This window comes from Salmo trutta, chromosome 2 (assembly GCF_901001165.1).
Source record: "Salmo trutta chromosome 2, fSalTru1.1, whole genome shotgun sequence".
NCBI classification, from domain to species: Eukaryota; Metazoa; Chordata; class Actinopteri; order Salmoniformes; family Salmonidae; genus Salmo; species Salmo trutta.
Window position 1 is genome coordinate 17,600,055 of NC_042958.1, and position 21,026 is coordinate 17,621,080.

The following is a 21,026-nucleotide window of genomic DNA, read 5'->3' on the forward strand; positions in this document are numbered from 1 at the left end:
GGCAATGCTCCTCTTCCTCTCTCTTGTCAGTCTCTTGTTTTTGTGTGTGTGTGTGTGTGTGTGTGTGTGTGTGTGTGTGTGTGTGTGTGTGTGTGTGTGTGTGTGTGTGTGTGTGTGTGTGTGTGTGTGTGGTTTTAACAAATTCTCCAAACGTCAAATTTCAAAGTTTCTCCAAATGTCAAATTGTATGAAAAACATACATTCGCATTTCCTTTCCTCTAGTAATTAGCTACTATTTCAAAATGTATCCCTATGTATTATTCATAACCACACAGACAGCAAAATAAAACATTTGCCCTCTCAATGCATGCTGTATCCTTTCATAAAGCTTTGTAGTTGGTAACAAATAGCAGGTGTTGTTTTGTGTATGTCTGAGTAGATGAGCACCTGTGTGTGTTTGTGTGTGAATGTGTTGTGTGTGTGTGTTTTGTACTGTCAGCTAGCTTGTGAAAAAATGAACATAGGGAATAAATGTCTCCTGCAGGCTAGAGGATAATTGGAATCCTCTTGATCAGTGTGAGGATATTCACACCCATTCACCTCCTTCAACACATGATTAGAGAAATAACAAACCAAACTGGTATCTCCCCATGCAATTAAACAGTCCACCTTCACTGCTCCCCTCTCCCTTCCACCTAGATCAAATAAACCGTGCTAAATGTATCTGTCTCTTTCCTCTAACCTCTACTAGCCACACACACCTCCCCAGGCTACTATGACCTGTGTAGAGCAGCAGGATAGCCCACACACGATGGTGTGCATGACAAATAGAGAGAAAGAGATAAAGAAGAATGGGAAAGAGGAGAGAAAGTTAGAGCCGACTCCATTAGCTTATTCCGAGCCAGCAGCTAACTGAAGACTTTTGACTTGTAGAACGTGACTTTACCCTTCATAAGGTTAAGCTAAGGAGCATTAGAAAAGGTGAAAGCAGTAGATAGTGGGCAGAGCGGCCACATCGCCCAGTCAAGAGGAGAGCTGGGCAGAGAACTCCCTGCCTGGCTCCCTTCCTCCATCCCTGGGTACAGAATAAAAACTGCTCAGGACAGTAGTGTTCGGCTAAAGAAAATATAAACAAATATCGCAGTAACATATGAGAGTAACTTTGTCTTGAATGCGACAACTGCTTTACAAGAACAGATTGTGAGTCGCTAAACATTAGTATTATCCTCATCATCATTATCATATCCCATCTTTCTCCTCATCATCATCGTCATGGTGACCTACCTGGTTGTAGCTGTGCACGGCCCCTCCGACCTGTCCACTGCGCTGTGGGGTTGCCGCTGCAGCACTGTCGCTAAGGGCGAGGGTCTGGTTGCTATGGTAGCTGGCGGAGTACTGGAGCGAAGCCTCTGGGGTGGAGTTGAGCTGCAAAGAACTCTGGGAAAGAGGAGCTGGGGAGAGGGAGGGAAGGAGAGAGATGCAGCTATTTAGAACAGGCAGTGCAGCATTTCAGCCCTCAGTGATTTAGAAAAAGCATACATCATTTATCAGGAGAGGGAGAGGGGGAGAGGGAGGATGGGGTGGATAAGGGGTTATAGGGGAGGAAGAGAGGGAGGAGGGGGTAGATAATGGTTTACAAGGGAGGAGGAGAGGGAGGAGGTGGTGGATAAGGGCTTATACAGGGGAGGAGGAGAGGGAGGAGGGGTTGGATAAGGGGTTACAGGGGAGGAGGAGAGGGAGGAGGGGTTGGATAAGGGGTTACAGAGGAGGAGGAGGAGGAGCGGGAGGAGAGAAGATGAGGGAAATAGGGAAATAAGGGTAAAGTAGGAAAAAGTGGAAGGCAGAGTATCGGAGGTAGAAAGGAGGAAAAGAGAAGGTGACCTCAGAGGAGAGGAGGAGAGATGAGAGGAGCAGAGAAGGAGAGAGGAGAGGAGGGGATAGATGAGAGGAGAGGAGCAGAGAAGGAGAGAGGAGAGGAGCAAAGAAGGAGAGAGGAGAGGAGCAGAGAAGGACAGAGGAGAGGAGCAGAGAAGGAGAGAGGAGAGGAGCAGAGAAGAAGAGAGGAGAGGAGCGGAGAAGGAGACAGGAGAGGAGAGCGGAGAAAGAGAGAGGAGAGGAGCAGAGGAGCAGAGGAGCAGACGAGAGAGGAGAGCAGAGAAGGAGAGAGGAGAGGTGCGGAAGAGGAGAGAGGAGAGGAGCAGAGGAGGGGAGAGGAGCGGAGGAGGGGAGAGGAGAAGGAGGGATGGGTGAGATAGGAGACGAGGGTGACGGATGAGAGGAGGGGAGAAGAAGAGGAGAGAGGAGAGGTGCGGAGGAGGGGAGAGGAGAAGAGGGGGAGAGAGGAGAAGAGGGGGATGGGTGAGAAATTGGTGTGAGGAGAGTAAGCGAGCATGCATTTCTCTCTTTAATCTTTAATCACAGCTCTATCTCTCTCGCGTTCTCTCTTTCCTTCTGTCATTTATGCGTTGGCGTCTCTCTGCCTAGAATTGTTTAATTTGTGATCTGGGCTGTGTGGAGTGATGTCACTCTCAACTGTGGCATGTTTAAACACACACACACACTCTAGTCCCAGTAGAGAGTTGCTCTCTAAGGGAATGTGTTGTGTTGCTGATGCTGATGGAGACTGATAGTGTAAACATGGAACACACACACCCACACTCCATTTGAGAGGAGCACTGCTGGGTGAAGAGGCATACATTCTCCAGAGCGAGGAGAACAATACTGTTGTCCTCTGTCACACACACACACATAGGTGCACACGCGCACACACAGGGATAAGGGGCGGGGTTGGTCTGGGCTTACTTAATGGTAGTTAGGTCCATGACGTGTGCTATATCTCACTGTGCTTAAATATATCAATCACAGGCTTTTCCTACTCCCTATTGGAGAGAAAATACTCTCTCTCCCTCACCCCCCCCCCCCCCTCTCTCTCTCTCATATTGTCCCTCTCGCTCCCTTTGATGTTTACGTCAGCAGAGCACACACACACACACCATACCACAAACACAGTTTTCATCTGAGCCACTCTGTCGTTGTCTGACATTTAGTTGAAAGTTGTGTGTAACTCACCAGAAATGCTCTTAGGACAAAAGGCTTTTTACATTTCTCTACATAACCTTCAACAGGAAATGACAGCCTATAGCCACCATCTCTACCACTGTAACAAAAAATGTAGGACTATATTCAACAAAAAAAAGGGGGCCATCTAGAACCTAAAAGGGTTCTTCGGCTGTCCCCATAGGAAAACCCTTTGAAAAACCTTATTTGGTTCGAGGTAGAACACTTTTGGGTTCCATGTGGAAGCTTTTACATATAGGGTTCTACATGAAATCCAACAGGGTTTCACCTGGAACCAAAAAAAGGTTTTACCTCGAACCAAAAAGGGCTTAACCTGGAGCCAAAAAAGGGTTCTCCTATGGCAGGGATGGGCATCTTTGATGGGGAGTGGGGGCCACAGAATTTCTGAACTCATCATGAGGGATCGCAGTTGCACGCAGGTCTGCGTACCCACATGTGCAGACCCCCCCACCACATTGCGAGAATCCTTTTTTAGCAGCCCCCCTCTTGACAATGTAGAGCTATTTTATTTTTGTTTTAGAGGTAATTTCGTGCAATTCTACACATTTTGCAATGGGGCGGAGAGAATATTTAGCAATTTTATAATTAATTTTGTCACGTCCTGACCAGTAAAAGGGGTTGTTTGTTATTGTAGTTTGGTCAGGGCGTGGCAGGGGGTGTTTGTTTTATGTGTTTCGGGGTTTTTTGGTTAATGTTCTATGTTAGAATATTTCTATGTTCGTTCTAGCTTTTCTATTTCTATGTTTAGTTTATTGGGTTGACCTTCAATTGGAGGCAGCTGTTCCTCGTTGCCTCTTATTGAAGGTCCTATTTAGTAGGGGTGTTTTTTCATGGGTTTTTGTGGGTAGTTGTTCCGTATGTAAGCTGTGTGCCTTACAGGACTGTTTAGCGTCTTCGTCATAGTTTGTTATTTTGTTTTTCTGTGTTCACGTTTTCTTCGTAATAAAAGAAGATGAGCATACACATTCCCGCTGCGCCTTGGTCCCATCCTTACTACGAACGTGACAAATTTCATGCAATTCTACACATTTTTCCATAGGGTGCAGAGAAATGTTTGCCATTTTAATATGATATCTGTGTCAGACTGACTAACAAAATTTCACGGCCGGTAATTCAACCATGATAACAAGTTTAGATAGCTGGCCGCTAGACTCATTTACCAATCTAAAAAATTTTAGCTGACGTGGGCTAATTGAATGACTATCAGTGACTGGAGAAACTAACAAGAGAAACTGCTGATGCACAAACAAATGTCAAACTTGAACCTTGTGTCTTCTACTATTCTAACTTGCAACAGTAAGACCTCAACTGAGTACAAAAAAAATACATTGATTCAAGGGCCTTCATAAGGGGGGCAGCCTGCGGGCCGGCAATTGCCCATCCCTGTCCTATGGGGACTGCCGAAGAACCCTTTTTTCTAAAGCTGTGTTCGAAAACTCATACTAACCGCACTGACTGTACTATTTATGACGTAAATTGAGTATATAGTATGCTTATTGGTCATAGTATGGATATAGTTAGTATGGCAAATGTTCCAAGTGATTTAGTACTATATTCGGCAAAATTCAAAGTATTTCCGCGCTTTTGGGGCCCATAATGCAAATCTTCAGAAAATGGGCGTGGCTTCACAACAATTTCAGATTTGAAGAAAAGGTTAGACGAGATTGGATAACAAATGTAAGTACAAAAAGTAAATATTCATTAATTTAACAAATTATGACAAATGTTGAGAAAATGTTGAGCAATGGAATAAAACATTTATGACTTATCAAATAAGTTATGTTACACATTGTGTTGCCTGACAATTTGTTAGGTATGCTAGCCTTACGAACCGCATAGCATATCATTACAGCAGTTGCTTGTATGTACCGGTATGTGTTAGCTACCTAATGATATGTTAGCATGGGTATTTGAATATAGCTTAAGAGTGTACACTTGGTTCTCTGTGTTTTGTTTTAAGTGTCATCTTTTTAGAAGCACTACCTCTCTACACAAGTTAAACCCTCCATGTTCTCTCGTTTTGCCGTAAGCCTGGGAATCCAAACAGCCCTTCACCCCCTGAACTCCTTAATGATGCCAACAAACACATCAATATGTTTTCAGCTAAAATGAGAGAGAGGACTGTTCTATCGTTAATCTGTCTCTGTGTAGTCTGGGATTAAAACTATCTGCAGTAGAGTTTCACAGCAACCTCCTCTCGTCTCCTCCACCCATCTCCTCTCCTACTCTACGTTCCTATGAATTATTAAACAAACGCCACTTTGTGCTTCACAGCGAGAGGGGGAATGTCACACACGCACGCACGCACGCACACACAAACACACACACACAAGCCTGTATATGCTGTTTTGTATATGGGCTTTTTGTGTAATATAATGTTGTCTACTTCTGAACTGACAGAGGAAAATCCAAACCGAGGGTGTTCCGTTCTTTCCAACTAAATAGTCCCCTCGACTCTCAGTGGAATGACTGTCATTTTGAGAACAATTAGGTGAGATACACTACATTTATAAACCTCTCTCCTTCTATCAGAAGGAAAAGTCTGTGTGTGCATCAGTAAGCCTAAACAGTTTGGTTTGGGTTTCTTTTGTAAAATATATTTTCTGAAATGGTTTTTCAGTAAATACAAACTGATGGCAAAACCTCTTTGGAGTAGCATTGACGACAGAGAGATGGAAATGTCTTACAAATTTGATTGGGTTATTTCTTCTGTGTCCCTAAATGAGCTCTTAGCGGGAAATTGCACCAGAGGAAACATATCAAGATTTAGGAAGAGACTAAAGAAAGAGTGGGACCGTTACACACACACACGCATGCACACAAACACACCCTGTCATATTAAAATAAGAGTTGTCCTCACGTTCTCCTGTGTTGTATTGATGAGGGTCCAGTATTCCAGACTCCTGCAGGGATCTGATGCAGGAGTCGACCAGCTCCAGTCCTGTGGTCAGCTCATCCTCTATGTCCTTCTGGCCATCAGCTGGACAGGAAACAGGAAACAGGGGGAACAGGTTAGTCTGGGTCACAGTCGTGACACAACCTCCATACAGGGTGTGTATTTTCAATGTCACACAAATTTGATGATGTCCATGTCTGTGATATCTGGTTGTATTCTTAGGAAATATGCATAATTAAATATTATACAGTGATTATCAATAAAAACGGCTTATTAAAAGTAAAGTATTTGACGTTTAGCCTACCTTGGGTGTTCCAGCGAAACTGCTCATCTGCCGAACTGCAAGAAAACAGTTGAGGTTAAGAAAAATAACTCATAATATGGAGTTTATTATACAGTAATATACTGTAACCTCATAGTTCATTGTTGTTATCAAATATTCAAACTGTTTACTGTAGACAGCTGAGGTTAAAAAAAAGCTGTAATAGCGGTGATCAGAGATTCAGCACCATTGAAGTGGACAGCGACTGAATAGGAATTGGGAAATTCAGCACCAACAGAACAGAAGACAGCGGCCGTCCGGACTACAGCCACTCGCCATCAGGAGACCACAGCAAGGCCTTACCAGGAAGGAAGTCAGAAGTTTACACAAACCTAGAAGTGGAAGGCTCCCCAAGACCTCTGCTAGCGATCCTGACTTTTTCAAACCTTATAATTGTCAATAATAGGGAATAAATTGCAAGTAAACAAAAATATAACTTTCCATTGTTTCTGTGAAATCGCTGTCACATCAGCTTTATTTTTCTGGATCAGGGATAGACCACGCTAGGAGGCTAATGTTGCTCTGTTAGCTAGCTCCCTAGGACAATCAATGAGAGCCAGTAACAGAGTGATTTCCTCTTGAGAGAACAAAGCTGCGTACATTATAGCCAGTCAGACCGGAAAGAAGCAACGAGATGCTCAGTGTGTGATCAATATTAGAGCAACATGACACACAAAGAAACGCACAAACATAATCACAGCATTTGTAGATATTTGTAGAAATAATATCTCTCTCATACAGTACCTTTACAATACTGTAAAACATTGGTGGTGGATAAGGTAATTCTGTCTCTGTCTGTCTGTCTGTCTGTCTGTCTGTCTGTCTGTCTGTCTGTCTGTCTGTCTGTCTGTCTGTCTGTCTGTCTGTCTGTCTGTCTGTCTCTCTCTCTCTCTCTCTCTCTCTCTCTCTCTCTCTCTCAATTCAATGGACTTTATTGCCATGGGAAAAATATGTTTACATTGCCAAAGCAAGTGAAATAGATAAGAAACAAAAGTTAAATAAACAATATAAAATGAACAGTAAACATTACACTCACAAAAGTTCCAAAGCAATAGAGACATTTCAAATGTCATATAATGGCAATGTACAGTGTTGTAACGATGTGCAAATAGTTAAAGTACAAAAAGGAAAAGAAATCAACATAAATATTATATTTACAATGGTGTTTGTTCTTAACTGGTTGACCTTTTCTTGTGGCAACAGGTCACATGTCTTGCTGCTGTGATGGCACACCGGTATTTCACCAATAAATATGGGAGTTTATCAAAATTGGATTTGTTTTCGTATTCTTTGTGTGTCTGTCTAATCTGAAGGAAATATGTGTCTCTAACATGGTCATACATTTAGCAGGAGGTTAGGAAGCTCAGTTTCCACCTCATTTTGTGGGCAGTGTGCACATAGGCAGACCTGACTCAAGAGAAGACAGGCTTCGGCAGCATCTCTCAATAGCAAGGCTATGCTCACTGAGTCTGTACATAGTCTAGCTTTCCTTCATTTTATGTCAGTCACCGTGGTCAGGTATTCTGCCACTGTGTACTCTGTTGAAGGCCAAATAGCATTCTAGTTTGCTCTGTTTTTTTGTAGATTCTTTCCAACGTGTCTAGTAATTATCTGTTTGATTTCTTATGATTTGGTTCTGTCTAATGATTTGGTTCTGGGGTCGGTGTGTGTTTGTGAACAGAGCCTCAGCACCAGTTTGCTTAGGGGACTCTTCTCCAGGTTCACATCTCTGCTTTGTTATGGAAGATTTGGGAATCGCTTCCTTTTAGATGGTTGTAGAATTTAACGTCTCTTTTCTGGATTTTGATAATAAGCCGGTATCTGCCTAATTCTGTTCTGCATGCATTATTTGGTGTTTTTTTTTAACACTGAGGATATTTTTGCAGAATTCTGCATGCAGTGTCAGTTTGGTGTTTGTCCCATTTTGTGAATTCTTGGTTGGTGAGCGGACCCCAAACCTCACAACCATAAAGGGCAATGGGTTCTATAACTGATTCAAGTATTTTAACCAGATCCTAATTGGTATGTCAAATGTTGTGTTATTTTTGATGGCATAGAAGGCCCTTCTTGCCTTGTCTCTCAGATCGTTCACAGCCTTGTGGAAGTTACCTGTGGCGCTGATGTTTAGGCCAAGATATGTATAGTTTTTTGTGATATCTCTCTCTCTCTCAGACACACTATAGCAGGCTATGCAGAAACACACAATGAGTATTTGTGTGCGTCTTTCCGTGCTTGTGTGCGTGTTATTAATGAGCCCCTGGAGTAGAGGGATCACTGGGTCAAGAGGAGCTCCCCTCGTGATCCTGGTGATCACATAGACCACGACAGTGTGTGTATGTCTGTGTGTGTGTGCACCCAGGCCTTGCCCCTAATTGCACTGCAGTAGAGATTCCAATGTAAAATAGATGGAGGACATTACAGAGGGGGAAAGAGGGAGAGGGGGGAAGAGGGCTGGAGAAGTTAAGTATCTCATTTAAAAAATGAAAATGTTTTTATTCCGGCCTGCCTGTAGTAATGGATCCTCTATTGTTTTTGAGTGCAGGACTGGGGCTGTTGCGGTGACCGTATTACCGCCACACCTGCGGTCACGAGTAATGAAGGCACGGTAATTAGCCTTCTCCAAGCTCTGATGCTGCTGATGGTCATCAGTAGCCTACCAAACGGCTTGTTTCTCAGCACTCTATTGTCCCTCTAATCACTCTGACATCAATGCAAATGTTTTCAAAAATTGAATAAAACACTTCATGAGAGCCAATGAGCTCGTGTTGCGCAACATTTCTATAGGCGCAATTGCGGGAGAAAACAGAGTGATGGCCACTAATAAAAAGATTCAGCTTTTTATAGGCTAGACCTACTATATTTATTTCTCAACTTTCCTAATATTAATCACATTGTTTATCTTTACAACAGGAGTGTAGCTTACCTGGCTGCCATGAAAATAAACCACGGAAAAAGCTTCCTCCATTCGCTATTTAAATGCCTAGATAACATGTATTTTTTCCCGCTGCCCATTTCGATACAGGTGCATGATGATGGTCCATTCTAAATCAAAACTAATTTCACACATATATTATTTAGTATATGTAAAGACAAGATTAAATCAAGAATAGTCTGATGGATGACAATATTAGCCTATCACTGGTGAATGATGCCCAGCATAAGAAACAATGCCTTTTTTCCCCAACTTTTTCGAATCATAGTCGCACACCTCATGTAGCCAAGCACTTTTTCCATAAGGTTTGTACCAACTAAAGTGGCCAAATAACTTCTTAAAATAAAGCACATTAATCCGCTTTACAAGGGGTGTAAAGCCTAACTGGCATATATAAGCAACGCGTTTCAAGTTTGGGGAAGATAATTTTCACCATAAAAATGCACCTTTATAATAAAAGCATTACATGCATAACTGCATTTGCGGTCACTTATGATAATGGTGTTTTCCGCTAATGGAACATTAGCGCTTGTAGCGTACTACCCTGTTCGCACTGCTGCGATTATAATGTGCAGAAATAGCTGAATAGTTTATGCAAGTGGTCGTATTAATTTGGGATCTATTGCATCCCACAACTGTCCCAGACTATGTTTGGAATATTTATTTCTCGCACAGAATAGAATAGGTTGACTGTTGTACTATGGGGGATAGTAGATTGACATAGACTAGTTCTTCCAATATCTTCAATATGCACCTCGGAATTGGATAAGAATGTGCGCAGTTGCGTCCCAGATGTGTCTGTCTTCTCTTGTAGCTTGTGAAAAAGGCCAGATCACATGATGGAGAGCCATGCGAGAGAGAAGCGCGTTGGATTGCGCAGGACACTCAGGGAGAAGGGCACAATGCAGCACTTCGGGCCGCAAAAGGAATGGATTTTTTAGGGTGCATTACGGCCACAAAGGGGATGCCTCCGTGAAATATAAGGCATTATCAAGTGCTTGTCAAATGATGAATGAGAGACTATTGGAGTGTGTACAGCCTGCGCAAAACACAAAGCAGAGCTAACGCCTTTCAAGTTACTTTTTTCAAATCATCATTAGTCTCATCATGCAGCCTTACAATGTATTAAACATCAAAACATATAGCCTAACTTTTGTAGAACAACTGAAGTTACATTAATAACTCTAAATGAAGCATATAGGATTACCTATTTCCTTGTTAAAGCCCAAAATAAACAGGGTTAGGTTACAACTCCTATAGTCTTCCCGAGTCTTTGTGATGAAGAACAGATACGTGAAAATTATACAAAGGTACATTGTGCTCTCATGCAACAGACATCAAGATTTACATGGCGCCAAATATCTGTCTGTAGTTCATTTACTGCTTGTTTATACAAAAATACTAATACAACCTAGAATACTAAATCCTTTCCTTAAATAAACGGGAGATTGGGTCTCCCTGGCACCAACAGACAGGCACACAGACACTAATCATGGAACGGAATGTTACCTTATCACCAAGCCATCATAAATCTACTGTCAACGTTAAATCTCAGAGGCTTCTCCCTCTTCACACAGACACATGAGAGTTCTAAGAACCCTATTATGTTGCCTGTAAGAAAAACAGACCGTGTGAGTACTTAACATAATGTTGTAATTCTACGACACCATGCTGCGTTGTATGCCTCTTGAGTAAATCTGAGCTGACAAAAACATTTCAGGCTATTCCGTTAAGACAACTGGAGTTTATGCACACCTTGTAATCAAAATTCTAATCTTAATTGTTGCGTTTCAAATTGTCCTTTTGTGAGGCGCAGCCGGGAACTAGTTCTGTACGATGGTGAGTGGTGGGTTGATAAACCAGGTGGATCCTCCATCATCATTTAAATCTCCAATTTGGCAACATGTTGGTTTTCCACTACAACGCCGATTGACAGAGTTGTGGATAAAACGTTAATAGGATGTCGCCACTGCTCAACGAGAATAGCCTATGCAGCTGCCAATACCGACACATTTACACCGAAGTCACCCAGGTATTCTTACCACCGGAGCAAGATGAAAACAGAAAGAAATAACAACACAAGCTCGTCTCCCCTCTGCATTCAAGCAGCCCTTCGCAGCTGATTCTAACCGGGCCAAAGAAATGACAAGAGCGAAAGGTTTTTTGTTGCCGCGGATATGCGCCCACTCTTGGTGGTTGAGAATAGGAGTTTCAGCACGTCGTGAAAGTGCTTGAGCCACATTAAGAACTTCCCTCTAGCACCTATTTCAGCAAACATATAGTACTTGCTGTATATAAGCAAGCCAAAGCTGAAGTTGTCAATTAGTTGGCCACTGCACCCTGTGTAGCGCTTACTACAGATGAATGGAGCTCCAGGGCCACAGAGAGCTACTTAACAGTGACAGCCCATGACATTACCCCGGAGTGGGAGACGAGAAGTACCGTGCTAAAGACAGGATAGGCCGGCCTTCCCTGTGGCTCAGTTGGTAGAGCATGGTGTTTGCAACGCCAGCATGGTGTGTGCAACACCAGGGTTGTGGGTTCGATTCCCACTGGGGGCCAGTACAAAAAAAAAAATGCATACAATGAAAAGTATGTATTCACTACTGTAAGTCGCTCTGGATAAGAATGTCTGCTAAATGACTAAAATGTAATAGTCACAGAAGTGTGCACCTTTTTCTCTGTGCAACCAAACATTATAACATAGGCCTATTCAATGTCTAAGTCATGTTGATTTTGCAGTCGTATTGCACTATGTGTTTTCACAATCAGGGAAACCAGCACCTTGTATTTTCTTAAATTAACAATACTGAACTACAGTAACTGTTGGCGTTTCATTTTCCCGCTGTACCGAAACTTAACTGAACCGTGACCCCAAACCTACAGTACAAACTGTGGTGTTTGGTGAACTGTTACAGCCCTAATGCTTGAGTTTAGTTTCCCTGGCACTGTGGCACAAATCCCATTCAAGTCATGGGACCTATATTATCATTTTCATGTTCAAATCATCTAGAAATGACTCTGTTGGGCTTCACAATGCATTTTAGATACATTCAGATGATTTGGAAATGATGTGCGAAAAATGCTAACATTGGTCCCATAACTTAAATCGGATTTGTGCCACAAATGCTAAAACTTTAGCATGTGGAAACAGTGTCATTTGAGTGAAATATCCGTCTAAGGTAAAGGTTAAGGTTTGGATAGGGTTACAACAGAAACAACTCAACGGTTAAGTTTAGGCGTTGATTCCGAATGGTTAAGGTAAGGGTTAAGGTGTGGAATAGGATTGAAACAAAAAAAATAATAAAATGTGTGCCTACCACTGGGATTGAACACACGACCCTTGGAGCACAGCTTGTGGCTTATGGCCATCTGCCATCCTCGTCCATAATGCCCTAGCAAGCCTCAAGTTTACTTGATGGTAATATCGCTCACCGTTGCCCCTAGAGGCAAGATTTGAATACATCTCCCGACATCCTGGGGACCTGGACAAACGTCAAATATCACATTGTATCTTGAGTGACCTGGCTGGAATATCGACCTTGGTGTCCATAGGTTATGGCACACTGCACACTTTAGCTGTGAGTGAATGAGCGTTCTTACACAGTTAGATAACAAGTGTGTGTGTGTGACAACGTTGTTGGAGAAGGGGTTAACTGCAGGTCAACACATTGATAAACTTTGAGTAATCCCGGGTTCGACAGCATTACTGAACCCACCACACACTGGTTGGGCCACCCTAGCTGGAACCCCAGTGGGAATAACCAGCTGTGTTAGTCCCTATAATCTGTGTTAATCCTAGTCTGTGTACAGCAGAGCAGCGTAATTCCCCCAATCCCACTAAAGTACCAAATTATCATCTCTGTTAATCCCAATGAAACCCTGACATAGAATTCTAGATTGGAGAGTGTCCACTCCTAATTCCACTGCTACAGTACGGGGCTAGTGTCTGTTTAATATTTTTATTTGTAGTTATACTTACTCATGAAGTAGTATTTAACATTTTACCACCGTAACATTTCATATTCTCATCATGGCCAAAATGTTATGGGGCGCACATTATGCCACATAATATCTCCATGGTGTATTATGCATTGTGGTGTTCTTTCATTATCTGTATCTGCGCAGAGGGAAGCATCATATCAGAGTAAAGATAATAGCAGGGTCATTTTAGCTGGAGTTAACAGATGTTTTAGCACCAATGCGGGGAAACTAACAGGTGTGTTTTAAAATGTAATTATCAGCAGTAATACCCAAGCACACACATTCATATGCACTCACACACACACACACACACACACACACACACACACACACACACACACACACACACACACACACACACACACACACACACACACACACACACACACACACACACACACACACACACACACACACACACACAAACAGTCTTGTATAACTAACCTTGTGGGGACACACAATTCAGTCCCATTCAAAATACTATTTTCCTATTTTCCCTAACCTTTATACACACACACACACGCACACACACACACACACACACACACACACACACACACACACACACACACACACACACACACAGTTAAGATACAAAATCAACTACCATAATTAAAATCTCTCTCTCTCTCCACCCAGGAGTTTTCACATTGTTTTGAATTTGACATTTGCATTCACATTGTCTCGCCCCCTCACTGCGCTCAAGCCCAAACAGTGCTTATTGACAGGCTGTCATTACCATGACGAACTGGAACAGTGTTGCTGTGACAACAATCAGTGTGCAGATGTGTATTAATGGGAGTCCAGCTTTCACACAGTTTTATTTATACCATCAATAGCAGGCCAAGTTTAGCAGGCCAGATGGGCATTACTTCTATGTAAAGCCTAAATTACCTCTAATAACTTGATATAATACCTCTTATCCATAGCCGCGGGAAGTAGGGGTGCTGAAGGTGCTGCAGCATCCCCTGAAAAAACTATATTTTTTAAATCACTAAAGTAGTTCACTGGGCCTTTACTAGTCCTGTTTTAGCGGGCCAATATAGCCGTCTGTAAATCAGGCAACAAAACAACATTCTGCCCATTTTTTCTGACACTGACAGTCGAGTGTTGAATTGCATTATAGCCTATCATCCAAAACCACAATGCATGTTTTGGGTTGCTTGGGGGTTGCGCAATTGGCACATAATGCAAAAGCACGTTTTTAAAAAAACCTCAAACAAAACCCAATTCTTGTAATATAGCCTATTCCTTTTTTCATAAGAATATCACCAAATCTTTTCTCAAAATTAGTTATTGTAACAATGATGGCATCTACCTGGCTATAAACTAGATGATGCCAATTGAGGCAAAACTTGCGCGTTCTCGTTGGACATTCCTGCATCCAACTCATGTGTAACGTCTGCTTCCAACTCACACTCTCAAACACATAGATCCCCTGAACGCAGCTCACTCTCCAGATCCCAATCACCTGAATTCTGATCACCTGTTCACACACCTGTAGGTCATTTACACACTATTTAGTTCAGTTCATTGCACCCCCATCATTGTGAGGTATTGTTTGTATTTGTCCACATTCTAGTCGGAGCGCTGTTTATTTCAATATTAGTCCTCCTGTTTATTGTAGTTTTTGGACATCCTCACTAACAACGTTTTTTGTCTATTCCCTGTCCGTACTTTTGCCTATCTGATTTCCTGTCATCAACCTCTTGCCTGATCTCCCGGACTACGTCATTAGCCTTCCCCTGCCTGTACTGTTACCTGTATGGACTCCCTTCTGCCTGTCCCTGGACCCAGCTGCCTGTCTCCTCCTGTGGTCCTTTCCTAATAAACATCTGCTGCACCCTGCGCTTGAAACCAGAGCCCATGGCCATGCCCATGGCCATCATAAAAAGAGAAGCCATGCCCATGGCCGTCATAAAAAGAGAAGCCACGCCCATGGCCGTCATAAAAAGAGAAGCCACGCCCATGGCCGTCATAAAAAGAGAAGCCACGCCCATGGCCGTCATAAAAAGAGAAGCCACGCCCATGGCCGTCATAAAAAGTCACAGGCCGTTAGGCTACTTTTTCAGTCATTTTTCTAAATTAATAAATTTAGATCTAGAGCTGGCCATTACTGTGCCATCGACAAAGCACCGGTCCAACACATGCATGCTGTAATGAATACGATGATGGCCATGGGCATGGCTTCTCTTTATATGATGGGCATGGCTTCTCTTTTTATGATGGGCATGGGTTCTCTTTTTATGATGGGCATGGCTTCTCTTTATATGATGGGCATGGCTTCTCTTTTTATGATGGCCATGGGCATTGCTTCTCTTTTTGTATGGCATCGCTGCAATGCAAATATATATTTTTTTATTCCCAAAGGTTAACGGTGGCCCAACACAGAATTCTGGGAAACAAATGAGTGAAATATGCCCCTCTGGTGGGAAAGTGCTTGCCCCTGCCGCCAACAACTATTTCTTCACACATTTTTTTTCTTTTTGTATTTTATTCACAAAAGTGGTGCACTAGTCCTGTATTAGCGGATCGATATAGCCAAAACCTGTTTTACTTGATGGCCCTGTTGATTGTAATAAGTGTATGTGTGTGAGCGCGTGTGCGTGCGTGATTACTCGTGACAGCCCTAGCTGGTGTGAACAGCCTATTTAATGAGTGTTATCTTTAAAGGAGAACCAGCTGGGAGAATATAAAGGCATTTCCGAGAGCAATATTTCCCTGTGGGTGACCAATAACTTATTCATTGTGACCAGAGAGCTGCTTTTTTGCGACTAGGAAGATATCTGTGTATCTCTAGGACTACATCACCAGAAGTTCCTTTCTGTTCTGTGGAACAGAAGTTGTTGAAGGACTAGAATACAGAAGGTATGTTTGTTCTGTGAACCAGAGGTTGTTGAAGGACTAGAATACATAAGGTCCTGTCTGTTCTGTGGACCAGAGGTTGTTGAAGGATCTAGAATACAGAAGGTCTGTTCTGTGGACCAGAGGTTGTTGAATAACTAGAATACAGAAGGTATGTTCTGTGGACCAGAGGTTGTTGAAGGACTAGAATACAGAAGGTACTGTCTGTTCTGTGGACCAGAGGTTGTTGAAGGACTAGAATACAGAAGGTCTGTTCTGTGGACCAGAGGTTGTTGAAGACCTAGAATATAGAAGGTCTGTTCTGTGGACCAGAGGTTGTTGAAGAACTAGAATATAGAAGGTCTGTTCTGTGGACCAGAGGTTGTTGAAGAACTAGAATATAGAAGCTCTGTTCTGTGGACCAGAGGTTGTTGAAGAACTAGAATATAGAAGGTCTGTTCTGTGGACCAGAGGTTGATTAAGATCTAGAATACAGAAGGTCTGTTCTGTGAACCAGAGGTTGTTGAAGAACTAGAATACAGAAGGTCTGTTCTGTGAACCAGAGGTTGTTGAAGACCTAGAATACAGAAGGTCTGTTCTGTGGACCAGAGGTTGTTGAAGAACTAGAATATAGAAGGTCTGTTCTGTGGACCAGAGGTTGTTGAAGGACTAGAATACATAAGGTCCTGTCTGTTCTGTGGACCAGAGGTTGTTGAAGAACTAGAATACAGAAGGTCTGTTCTGTGGACCAGAGGTTGTTGAAGGACTAGAATATAGAAGGTATGTTCTGTGGACCAGAGGTTGTTGAAGGACTATAATACAGAAGGTACTGTCTGTTCCGTGGACCAGAGGTTGTTGAAGGACTAGAATACAGAAGGTCTGTTCTGTGGACCAGAGGTTGTTGAAGAACTAGAATATAGAAGGTCTGTTCTGTGGACCAGAGGTTGTTGAAGAACTAGAATACAGAAGGTCTGTTCTGTGGACCAGAGGTTGTTGAAGGACTAGAATATAGAAGGTCTGTTCTGTGGACCAGAGGTTGATGAAGAACTAGAATACAGGTCTGTTCTGTGAACCAGAGGTTGTTGAAGACCTAGAATACAGAAGGTATGTTCTGTGGACCAGAGGTTGTTGAAGAACTAAAATACAGAAGGTCTGTTCTGTGGACCAGAGGTTGTTGAAGTACTAGAATATAGAAGGTCTGTTCTGTGGACCAGAGGTTGTTGAAGGACTAGAATACATAAGGTCCTGTCTGTCCTGTGGACCAGAGGTTGTTGAAGAACTAGAATACAGAAGGTCTGTTCTGTGGACCAGAGGTTGTTGAAGGACTAGAATATAGAAGGTCTGTTCTGTGGACCAGAGGATGTTGAAGGACTAGAATATATAAGGTCTGTTCTGTGGACCAGAGGTTGTTGAAGAACTAGAATATAGAAGGTCTGTTCTGTGGACCAGAGGTTGATGAAGGACTAGAATATATAAGGTCTGTTCTGTGGACCAGAGGTTGTTGAAGAACTAGAATATAGAAGGTCTGTTCTGTGGACCAGAGGTTGTTGAAGAACTAGAATATAGAAGGTCTTTTCTGTGGACCAGAGGTTGTTGAAGGACTAGAATACAGAAGGTCCTTTCTGTTCTGTGGACCAGAGGTTGTTGAAGGACTAGAATACAGAAGGTCTGTTCTGTGGACCAGAGGTTGTTGAAGAACTAGAATACAGAAGGTCTGTTCTGTGGACCAGAGGTTGTTGAAGAACTAGAATATATAAGGTCTGTTCTGTGAACCAGAGGTTGATGAAGAACTAGAATATAGAAGGTTTGTTCTGTGGACCAGAGGTTGTTGAAAGAATACATTAGGTCCTGCATAGGGCTGTGGAGGTCACAAAATGTTGTCAGCCGGTGATTGTCAAGCAAATCATTTTCGGTCTCACGATAATTGACCGTTAATTAACATAAACACATTTATCATCTCCTGGCTTCCACACATAACCTACAAGCCATTTTAAAAAGTATAATGAATCCATGTAATATAGCCTACACTTTCACAATAAATCTATTGTTTATTTTAGACAGGTCTAAAGAAGCATGATATGAAGAAAATGTAGTCTATTTCAGAAGAAAAGAATAGCATACTTTGAGTTGTCCTTATGTTAGCTCCTGATGTGGCTAAATGGCTGCGGACTATAATATTTAATTTAGCAGACAAGATTTGCTATATTTCCGTGGTATTATTTTACATTATTTTATAATATGAAGAACACACTTGAACAAAGCTGAATAGACATATTTTCTCCAAGTGATATGAGGGAGTGCACACATGCAGCTATCCTGTGTTCAATGGTTAACTCTACACCATTAACATTCCATTACTGCAGTAATTCAATTGTAAAGTTCAATTGTTTTGAGGAAATCTAAAAGTCTCTCCTTTGATTAGAATAATTCCACCACAATAGGCATAGCCAATGTTTTATACAGTATGTATTCATTCGGATTCACAGTGTGTACCGAAGCGAGGTCCCCATACCCAAATGGTTCGGTACAAATGCTGTACAGTTACACCCTTACAAAGCATGGATGGCTGTCTTACCTTGTCCATAGACTGCTTACAGGGTAAGGAAACCAATATGTCCGTTTGTCATTTGGGTGAGCTATCCCTTTAACCATTCAGCATTAATGCCTAAAATCACACACACACACACACATTCACATTCACACGCACTCAGATTCACACACACATTTCTGCACAAACACACACATATACACATCAACCATTATCTCTTAGATCGAATCAAATCCCTTTACAAATCAATTAGCCATGTTACATGTTACAGAGTGATTAAATTATATGTATGAATGACGATTAGAGACAGGAATTATGATTCTGTTCATGAAATACAATCAATGTGTCGTTTGGAAAATCGGATTACTGAGGAAAATAAAGATGAAGATTTCTGTAAAAACCCACAGCCTGCTTAATGCTACGTGTGTGTGTAATGTGGTTGATTGATATGTGCAGTGTGATTTAGATAGACAGGCTGTGGAGGGCAGGGCTCAGGTTTAATTAACAGGTATGAGCTGCTCCTTCTCTGGCCATCACTATATATTACACACACACACACACACACACACCCTGTTTGCAATAGCAAGCTAGCTGCTGCTGCTGCTGAGTTAGGGAGATACCCAGTCATACAACTGAATGCATCCAACACTCCAAATGTGTCTTCCTCATTTAACCCCTCTGAATCAGAGAGGTTCGGGGGGCTGCCTTAATTGACATCCACGTCTTCAGCGCCCATGGAACAGTTGTTGTTGGGGGTTAACTGCCTTGCTCAAGGGCAGAACGGCAGATTTTTACACCTTGCCGGCTTGGTGATACAAACCTGCGACCTCTCAGTTACTGGCCCAACGCTCTTAACCATTAAGCTACCTGGCGCCCCACAGAGTTAGTTAGTCTATGTACTGTACATCATTCATTGTTAGCCGCCTGGCTAAGGGCACAGCATGTAACCTAATTACCAAGTAGGTTGTCTTCCCTGTGGCTCAGTTGGTAGAGCATGGTGTGTAATGCCAGGGTTGTGGGTTTGATTCCCATGGGGGGCCAGTACTAAAAAAAAAAATGCATGAAATGTATGTATTCACTACTGTAAGTTGCTCTGGATAAGAGTGTCTACTATAATGTAAAGTAGCCTATAGCAGTGTTTTCCAAATTTGGCCCTAGATTCTAGCCCTAGCATTACACAGCTGATTCAAATAATCAAAGCTTGATGAGGGATTGCTTATTTGAATCAGCTGTGTAGTGCTATGGGAAAAACCAAAACGTGCACCTCTTGGGGTCCACAGAACCAAGTTTGGGAAAACTCTGGCCTATACAGAGCCTTCGGCTGTGTTTCATTCCATTAATGTTCTTCCCTCCCCTCTGCACTCGTTTACGCTACTATGCTTCTAGCTTACTAGGGTACTGGGGGAGCTACACCGTCCAACATTCATTATCATGGAACAGTATCAACGCTAATAACACCTTAGACAACATGCACAAGCTGACGGAGACTCTTGCAGTCAATTAAAGCAATTAAAGCAACCTCTCAAGGATGCATCTAGCATCCACACACACACACACACACACACACACACACACACACACACACACACACACACACACACACACACACACAACCAATTAAAAAGTTATCCCATGTTTCCTTAACTTAAGGTCCTCTGCCTCATTAGCCGTAGATCATTTGGTCTGGGACTCTCTGCCTCTGACAGCAGGAAGAATCTAGTCCTTCTGTCCGGGACTATACGTCTGTCTGTCAGGCTAGCTAACTGGCTGGCTCCACAGCTGTTTGACTGTTCTGCCCAACCTGTGGCCAAACTGTGATTATAATCACAAAGCCGTGATGATACAGTATCATAAACAGATCCATACAGCAGAGTTACTTAGAGATACTCCTCTTTCTCATAAACAGATCTATACAGCAGAGTTACTAAGAGATACCCTTCTCACACTCTCTCTTTTACCTCTCTCTTTCTTCAACTATCTCTCTCTCTCTCTCTCTATTCGTGTGGCAAGGCCTCATCTAATCTCTGCCACTATCTGGGGTTTGGGAAAGACAAGCTGTATTTGCATATTTAATGAGATCTGTAGTGTCCCCCCATCATCTCCCCACCACTACCATCACCCTGCAGCCTGAGAGAGGGAAATGGAGAGAGAGAGAAAGTGAGAGAATCAGCGAAAGCGAGAGAATGTGACACAGTGTAAATAATTTTAGTAACTGCAGTCATCTGTTTTTCCTCCTGGTGATGCACATCTCTCTCACACACAAACACACGCCATGCAGGGGTCTAGACACGTAAACTACACAGCTACATTAAAGGCTGAACTAATGACCCAGTTCGATTATTTTAGGGTGTAATGCAGTTACTCAGCAATATGATCTGTCTGTGTCAGAGGTGGGAACAAAAACCTCTGCTGAACCTGAAAATACCTAGAAGGCTAATGGTGTAATGGATCCCTCTATTATACAGAGAAAGGGAGGAGGGGA

General features: G+C 42.5%; 1 protein-coding gene across 2 annotated transcripts in view; it reads right to left on the minus strand.

Annotated features, from left to right (window-relative positions):
* The window catches only part of LOC115152342 (catenin delta-2-like), a 412,167-nt gene that overhangs the window by 216,595 nt on the left and 174,546 nt on the right, over positions 1–21,026 (minus strand). For both annotated transcript variants that reach the window (XM_029697114.1, XM_029697124.1), the window contains exons 4-6: positions 6,219–6,253; positions 5,879–5,998; positions 1,225–1,391 (exon numbers count right to left, since the gene is read on the minus strand). In XM_029697114.1, coding sequence (XP_029552974.1) covers positions 1,225–1,391; positions 5,879–5,998; positions 6,219–6,253 — 322 coding nt within the window. The remainder of the gene's footprint in view (positions 1–1,224; positions 1,392–5,878; positions 5,999–6,218; positions 6,254–21,026) is intronic.